The sequence below is a fragment of the Natator depressus genome, chromosome 1, assembly GCF_965152275.1.
Source record: "Natator depressus isolate rNatDep1 chromosome 1, rNatDep2.hap1, whole genome shotgun sequence".
NCBI lineage: Eukaryota > Metazoa > Chordata > Testudines > Cheloniidae > Natator > Natator depressus.
The window spans coordinates 196,139,729-196,148,392 of NC_134234.1; the positions used below are offsets into that span (position 1 = coordinate 196,139,729).

The following is an 8,664-nucleotide window of genomic DNA, read 5'->3' on the forward strand; positions in this document are numbered from 1 at the left end:
TTCAGTCACTGATTATGATCAAAGTCTTGGAACCCCTCATGGTTTACCAAAGCCCAAATTTCTTTGCCTTTTAAGAGATGGGCTGTGCAATGCATTTCTTTGAAGCCGGGGGCGGGAGGTGGTGGGAAAGGAAGGCGTTTGGCTATGGAATAAGAGGGAGGCTTCTTTTTTAATTTGGCAGCTGACAAACAGAGCTCTGTGAGATGCTTTTACTGGATTGCAGCTGTTTTCTATTTAATCATTGTGAATTTTAATTGAACACATGTTGAGAGCTTATGTGGGATATAAATATAAATAAATAATTGTACCAAAGAAAAACCTTTTATGATAACATAACATTGATACTAGTAAATAATTCGATCACTGAATAGAATAGGTTGGTCTTTAACATGAAAGGAGCCAAAATTTTGAAAGTTATTGAATAAATGAATCAAAAGATGGAAGAACAATGATAAGAAAGCCTTGTTTAAGTTTTTCAAGCAAGGCATTGGGAGTCAGAAAATTGGGTTCCATTCCACCACCTACTTGCTTAACTTCTTAAACTCAAGTTTCCTAACCGTAAAAAGGGGTAATACCCATCTCATAGGAGACTGTGCACAAGCAATAACAAAAATATGTTAAATCAATGTCAAAACTACAAGTAGCATTAACTTGCATATAGATTGTATCTATACTTTCACATATAGATATGTCTATCACCTATATGACAGAAATACCCATGTGACAAATTGGGAGAGCATCTGATTAATAATCACACACCTGTGTGATTTATCACATAACTGTAACACCTGCCCAATAATCCAACTCCCCAGGATTTATTTTAACATTTCCAACTGCTGAGCAGCTTCAAACAGCTGATGCTAAAACAAACATCATTAACCTGCCAAACAAATGTTTCCTCCCCATCCCTACTGTAGAATTTCCCTCAAAAACCATACATGTCCGAGACCTACGATGATCTTGGGCCAGTGACAACTTTAGTGTCCAATATCCAATGGCCCAGCAGGACTAGAAATGGGATATTGACATCACTGAAGGGGAGATCTGAGCCTTTCTAGTGGGACCTGGCTCTCATTTTTAGTCCTGGTCTGGCCAGAGCTAGACTAAATTATGACATTTTTATGTACAGGATTCTATTTTACACCATTTATTAGTGTTAATTCTCTCTGTCTGAGCCCAGCCCATTTGGACTCATGCTGACCAAGACACAGGCACAAGGACACAAAAAATAGTACTATGATTTTTTTTAAATCTCCGTAACGTTCCTAAAATAGATTTTCCTGTAACGTGTGTCATACAGAGACTACATGACGACACTCTATAAAAGTTATACCAGCACTTGTTTCTGATGATCTGGATAACTCAGAAATGGCTTTACCACGCACGATTAATGTGATCATCACAAACTCATGCCAATAAAATTCTTATATCACATCACTGTGTACTATCTATACAAACTATGTCTAGCCAATAGAAACTGAACTTTGTTGGGAGCTGATTTTTTGTAGGCCTTGCAGTGTCCAACACATATACAATCCATCCAAGGATATCTACAATTTAACGTTGTAAGTCATACTGTTTTAAAATTATGCCAATTTCAGTACAACAAAGACATCCCACCTCAATCCAGTTATTTACATTCTATGCTCTTAGGAGCTGGAACCTGCCATATTTGAAAAATAATATGCAAACCCGCAGAAATGTATACACCAAGCAGGATAGTGATCAGGCTGTGCTGCCACAAGAAGGAAGAGTTATCCTAACTTTTCAAATTAATAGGAATTACATGCTGTACATGTTCCCTTTAGACAAACCTACTTGTATTCTTCTCTGTCCTGTTGCTGAATCAGAACTTGCAGCTCCACCATGTACTTCTCATGGATCAAGCAGTAGGAAGCAGGAAGGCTGAAGGTGGGGGGAAAAGATTTGAGCTGTCTGAGTAAGAGCAATAGCAGAAACAAATGCTTAAGCCAAAATCCTTAGAGGAAGATCTCAAAGACACCTTTGTTCAGAGACATGTAGGAGGTCGGGTTCACAGAACTAACAGCTCATTGTCAGGGCTCCCCAAACAGCCCCCAATTCACTTAAAATTAATAAAAGGGCTAATCCCTTCTCTCTCTTAGTTTCCAGCACTTAAGACATGAAATGCCATTTATGTAACAAAAACAGTGGTTTTCTTGAACCCATGATTAACCCAGGTCTTCTGTATTGTTTATAATTTATAAAGGGGTAGTCAAGATGGGAAACAATTGAATCTCTGGTTTCTATACAGAAAGATTAAGAGATAAGATATTGATATTACTAGCTAATCTGTGGGTGAACTGCAGGATGGTCTATGGCTACATCTACAAACCACGGTATTTTGTAACCCATGATGAGTGTATATGATGCATATGGGCATCCGAGTTGAAGGTGTGTAGGCTAGTTGGAGATACAGGCTGACATTTTACATCCTGACATATCTCCTTTACCATGACTATAAAAAAGTTGATAACTGTTAATCAGTTGGTGTGATCAGTCTGCTGCCTATCATGATGACTATTATCACATTGTTCCCTTGTGTTTCCCTCACTTATCTGTATCTCTTATCTTAGTCTTAGACTGTGAGCTTTTTGGGTCAGAGACCAGCTTTTTGATCTGTGTTTGTACCACAGCTAGTGCAATGGGGTCCTGGCCTCTGACTAGAGCTCCTAAGAACTATGATAATAAAAACATTAAATAATAGGATACTCTACAGACTCTCTGTGGGGATTAGGATGTTTCTGCCTTCCTATCAATCCGTTCCACACTCAGATTATATGTTTAAACCGCAATGCTCCTCAGAACACATATACAGCAGCTGCCTTTGCTTAGTAATGAATATTGTTATAATGTAATCTGAGAGCGGATCCAACACTGGAAAACCTAAGATGACACACACCGCATCCCAGGCTGTGCCGTGACAGCTCAGCATCACCCCAGAGGATGGGGGGGGGGGGTACGTGTGCAGAACAGGAACCTCCACATCCCTAAACCTACTGTGCAGGGAGGGTGAATCCGCAGGGCGCCTGGTCCTGGACCCCGCACATGTAGAAGCTTTTCCCTTTGTTTGGCCCATCGCAGACGCCTGTTTTCAGGAAACAGAGAGACCCTGTGGGGAGGGGGGGAGAAAAGCAGCCTTGTGAGACTCAGCCTCCCAGCATCCGCTCCACTCTGAGACCCGGGGCTAGGGCGCTCCTCCAGCCCCGGGGATACCCCCAGCCCCAGGAGACTCACCCACGCCCAGTTTGGGGACCCCGCGCCAGGGACACCCCCCCTCTGGGGGAAAAAAAAAAGAAGAAACCCGGGCCCAGGGAGGCCGCCTCAGAAAAGCCCAGCCCGACCGGGGGGACACCGCAGCCCCTCAGGCATGTCACCGCGGCTCCGCCCCTCACCGTGCCCCGCGCACCGCACCGCCTCCATCCCCAGGCCCCTGCGCGGCCCCGGCCCCGGCCCCGGCCCCGGCAGAGTCTCCGGAAAACGTGTCTTGTCGGCCCCCCCGCTCTGGGAGCCAGCCAATCCGACATATGGATCCGGCCTCGTCACTGACACAGTGACCAATAGGAGCGGGGTGGGAGGATGGCCAGCCAATCGCAGCGGGGCACCGCCCTCCACCCTCTCCGTCTCTCGCTCCGTCTCTCTCTGCGCGGGCACTCAGTTTTCGAATGGTGGGGAGGAGGCGGGCAAAGCTAAGGGGGCAGGTCATTGGTGGGAAGCCAACCAATGAGACCTGGCGAGAACTCCTCCTTGCCCTCCCCCGCCTACACACCCCGTGGGACGCCCCATCCCACCCCGAGGCCGGGTCTTGTGCGTGTTTCCTGCTGAAGAAACCTGCTCCCCGCCCCCCCCCGCCCCCAGTCCTCCGCGCGCGGTGCCCCCTCCGCACGCAGCTGGAGCACAAGGTGCCTTGCAGTTGCCCTGCTCGTACCGGGCTTGGCCAGTGCTCCTTGCCTGCCTGCCCCATTTCTGATCTGCCCCTGGGGAAGGGCTGGATATTTGGCCCAGGGCACCGGGCAACTACCCCCCTACTCTCGCTAGAAATGGCACCGAGCTGTACGGCTGGACGGGACCTCAATAGATCACGTCCTCCATCCATCCCCTTGCGCAGAGGCAGGATTAGGGTGACCAGATAGCAAGGGTGAAAAATCGGGATGGGGTGGCGGGCAATAGGCACCACCTATATAAGACAAAGCCCCAAACGTTGGGACTGTCCCTATAAAATCAGGACATTGGGTCATACTAGGCAGGACTAAGTAAACCTAGACCATCCCAAATGTGTTTGTCCAACCTGTTCTTAAAACCCTCCGGTGACAGGGACTCCACAACCTCCCTTGGAAGCCTCTTCCAGAGCTTAACCACCGTTATAGTTAGAAAGTTTTTCCTAATATCTAACCTAAATTTCCCTAGCTGCAGATTAAGCCCAGTACTTCTTTTCCTACTGTCAGTGGAGATGGAGAACAGTCAATCACTATCCTCTTTGTAACAGCCTGTAACATATTTGAAGACTGTTATCAGGTCCCCCTCAGTCTTCTTTTCTCAAGACTAAACATGCCCAGTTTTTTTTAACCTTTTCTCATAGATCAGGTTTTCTAAACCTTTTGTTGCTCTCCTCTGGACTCTCTCCAATTTGTCCAAATCTTTCCTAAAGTGTAGCACCTAGAACTGGACACAGTACTACAGCTGAGACCTCACCATTGTCAAGTAGATCAGGACAATTACCTCCCACGGCTTACATTCAACACTCCTGTTAATATACTCCAGAATGATATTAGTCTTTTTTGCAACTGCATCACATTGTTGGTGCATATTCAGTTTGTGATCTATTGTATCCCCCAGATTCTTTTCAGCAGTACAACTATCTAGCCAGTTATTCCCCATTTTGTAGTTGGTTTATTTGATTTTTCCTTCCTGAGTAAAATATGTTGTACTTATCTTTATTGAATTTCATCTTGTTGAATTCAGACCAATTCTCCAATTTGTGAAAATCATTTTGAGTTCTAATCCTATCGTCCAAAGTACTTGCAACCTTGCAGCTAGGTGTCATCTGTAAATTTTGTAAGCATGCGCTCCACTCCGTTATCCAAGTCCATGAAAATATTGAATAGTACTGGTCCCAGGATTGATCCCTATGGGACCCTACTAAATATACCCTCCCAGTTTGATAGTGAACCATTCGTTGATAGCTACTCTTTGAGTACAGTCTTTCACCCAGTTTTTCATTGACCTTAAGAACATAAGACAGGCCATACTGGATCAGAGCAAAGGTCCATCGAGCCTAGTATCCTGTCTTCCGCCAGTGGCCAATACCAGGTGCCCCAGAGGGATTGAACAGAACACGTAATCATCAAGTGATCCAACCCCTGTTGCCCATTCCCAGCTTCTGGCAAACAGAGGCTAGGGACACCAACCCTGCCCATCCTGGCTAATAGCCATTGATGGACCTATCCTCCATGAATTTATCTAGTTCTTTTTTTGACCTTATAGCAATTTCATCTAGACCGCATTTCCCTAGTTTGCTTACATGAATGTCATGGGGACTGTGTCAAACGCCTTACTAAAATCAAGATATATCACATCCACTGCTTCCCTCCATCCACTAGGCGAGTAACTCTGTCAAAGTTAAGAAATCAGGTTAGTCTGGAGTAATTTTTGTTATTGACAAATCCATGCTGGCTATTCCTTATAACCTATTTTTCCTCTAGAGGCTTAAAAATGATTGTTTAAACATTTGTTCCAGTATTTTTCCAAGTATCAAAGTTAGGCTGACTGGGACTTGCGGGGGCAGCCAGGCTCTAGCTGGAGCCTGCAACCCACCCTTGACAGCCTGACTTTCTTGTCAATTTCAAGGCTCCAGCATGGAGCCGAGAAATTGACAAGAATGACAGCCAACAGCTGATGTAAGTAACCCTCAGTGTCCAGGGGGACACTACATCGCCCTAACTACACCAACATAAGCCCTACACCTCTTGTGGAGGTGGAGTTATGTCTGTGTAACAGGGCACTTACATTGGCGGGAGCACAGCTGTAGTGTGTACAGGGACATAGTTAGGTTGATGTAAGCTGCCTTATGTGGACCTTACTCTGTAGTGAAGACCAAGCCTCACTCTCACAATACTCTCTGAAGTAGAGAGCTAAGTATTTTTATCCTCATTTTACAAATGAAGAAATTGAAGCATAGGAGTGAAGTCATTTGCCCAAAATCACACAGAAAAATTCACACCTCTGAGCGAGGTAGTTCTACGGACCTGATGTAAATTTGTAATGTAGACCTGCCCACAGATTCAGCTAGAATTAGGATTCAGGAGTAACCAGAAGCAGAATGCTGGTGGCAACAGGGCCAAGAGATGAGAGTAGATCAAATAAATGTAGTATAATTTTTGACCATATTAACCATTTTTAAAGTAAATTTCATACTGCTGAGGTGCCAGACTGAGAGCCTTGGCAAAGATAAGGTACAGCATGAACAGCAACAACAGCAGACCTTCCTGGATGCTGTTCCTTGCCACTGTGCCTCAACTCAGTGTATTTTTTTTCACCTTGGAGTAGCTAACACGTGAGCTATCCTAAGGTAAAAAAAACAGTGAAAACCAGGCACTTTAGTTTTACCATGAGGTAAACTCACTGAGGTCAACCTCTGGACAGCGTGTAGGGCTGTTTACCTTGTACTTTACTTCCTGGTAAAACAAGATATTTTAAACAAGAAGATTGTTTGCGGTTCCTGGGAAGTAAGTGACAAGTTTTGGAACTGAAGGGCTTGGAAGCACAGCCGCAGGAGATTGTGAGATAATGCTGGCAAACTCTCCAGACCCAAGTCTGATGATCCAGACCTGAGCTGCATCAAGATTGCAAAATGTCTGGGATCTGACCTGCATTACAGCAGGACTCAGGATCTGACTCACCCCCTTAGCAGGATCTGCAGGCCTGAGTCAGAGGGGTCACTGGCCTGAGTGAGACTAATTTCTGCATGGACCAAAGTGGGCTTGAATCTGAGTCTGAGTTGGGGCTTACTGTGCTATGTGGACTTACCCTATGATAAGATTCCAAAAGTGGGGGACCATTTAGTGCCAATTGTGATACTAGTTTATGTAATGTAGAGGCTTGTCCACTGAGAAATGGACTGCAACAAATCAAACTCATTGAAGCCTTGTCTACATTGGACTTTCCCCCTAAAATTTCCCATTTTTGCATACAGCAGTGAAGTTCAACCCAGAGGAACGAATGGTGAGAGCACTTGAGTAGACAGGACACAGGCATTTTTAACACTGTTAGAATCATAGAATCATAGAATATCAGGGTTGGAAGGGACCTCAGGAGGTCATCTAGTCCAACCCCCTGCTCAAAGCAGGACCAATCCCCAATTAAATCATCCCAGCCAGGGCTTTGTCAAGCCTGACCTTAAAAACTTCTAAGGAAGGAGATTCTACCACCTCCCTAGGTAACGCATTCCAGTGTTTCACCACCCTCCTAGTGAAAAAGTTTTTCCTAATATCCAACCTAAACCTCCCGCACTGCAACTTGAGACCATTACTCCTTGTCCTGTCATCTTCTACCACTGAGAATAGTCTAGAACCATCCTCTTTGGAACCACCTCTCAGGTAGTTGAAAGCAGCTATCAAATCCCCCCTCATTCTCTTCTGCAGACTAAACAATCCCAGTTCCCTCAGCCTCTCCTCATAAGTCATGTGTTCCAGACCCCTAATCATTTTTATTGCCCTTCGCTGGACTCTCTCCAATTTTTCCACATCCTTCTTGTGGAAACGGTGAAATCCTTGTGGATCTTAAACATAAAAAAGAAGCTTACAAGAAGTGGAAGATTGGACAAATGACCAGGGAAGAGTATAAAAATATTGCTCGGGCATGTAGGAATGAAGTCAGGAGGGCCAAATGGCACCTGGAGCTGCAGCTAGCAAGAGATGTTAAGAGTAACAAGAAGGGTTTCTTCAGGTATGTTGGCAACAAGAAGAAAGCCAAGGAAAGTGTGGGCCCCTTACTGAATGAGGGAGGCAACCTAGTGACAGAGGATGTGGAAAAAGCTATTCCCCCAGGGGATCCTACCCATCAGTTCCCTGAGGGAGTCGAAGTCTGCTTTCCTGAAGTCCAGTGTCCATATTCTGCTGCTTTCCTTTCTTCCCTGTGTCAGGATCCTGAACTCGACCAACTCATGGTCACTGCCTCCACACTACTGGAAACTGGATACAGTACTCCAGATGAGGCCTCACCAATGTCGAATAGAGGGGAACGATCACGTCCCTCGATCTGCTCGCTATGCCCCTACTTATACATCCCAAAATGCCATTGGCCTTCTTGGCAACAAGGGCACACTGCTGACTCATATCCAGCTTCTCGTCCACTGTCACCCCTAGGTCCTTTTCCGCAGAACTGCTGCCTAGCCATTCGGTCCCTAGTCTGTAGCGATGCATTGGATTCTTCCGTCCTAAGTGCAGGACCCTGCACTTATCCTTGTTGAACCTCATCAGATTTCTTTTGGCCCAATCCTCCAATTTGTCTAGGTCCCTCTGTATCCTATCCCTACCTGCCACTGTATCTACCACTCCTCCTAGTTTAGTATCATCCGCAAATTTGCTGAGAGTGCAATCTACACCATCCTCCAGATCATTTATGAAGATATTGAACAAAACCGGCCCC

At 45.4% G+C, this 8,664-nt stretch overlaps 1 protein-coding gene across 2 annotated transcripts in view; it reads right to left on the reverse strand.

Moving 5' to 3' along the window:
• Nucleotides 1-3,477, reverse strand: part of TTF2 (transcription termination factor 2) — a 35,142-nt gene extending 31,665 nt beyond the window's left edge. For both annotated transcript variants that reach the window (XM_074973581.1, XM_074973573.1), the window contains exons 1-3: nucleotides 3,414-3,477; nucleotides 3,019-3,130; nucleotides 1,819-1,905 (exon numbers count right to left, since the gene is read on the reverse strand). In XM_074973581.1, the coding sequence (XP_074829682.1) occupies nucleotides 1,819-1,905; nucleotides 3,019-3,130; nucleotides 3,414-3,441 (227 nt within the window). In that variant the 5' untranslated portion in view covers nucleotides 3,442-3,477. The remainder of the gene's footprint in view (nucleotides 1-1,818; nucleotides 1,906-3,018; nucleotides 3,131-3,413) is intronic.
• Nucleotides 3,478-8,664: the final 5,187 nt, after the last annotated feature.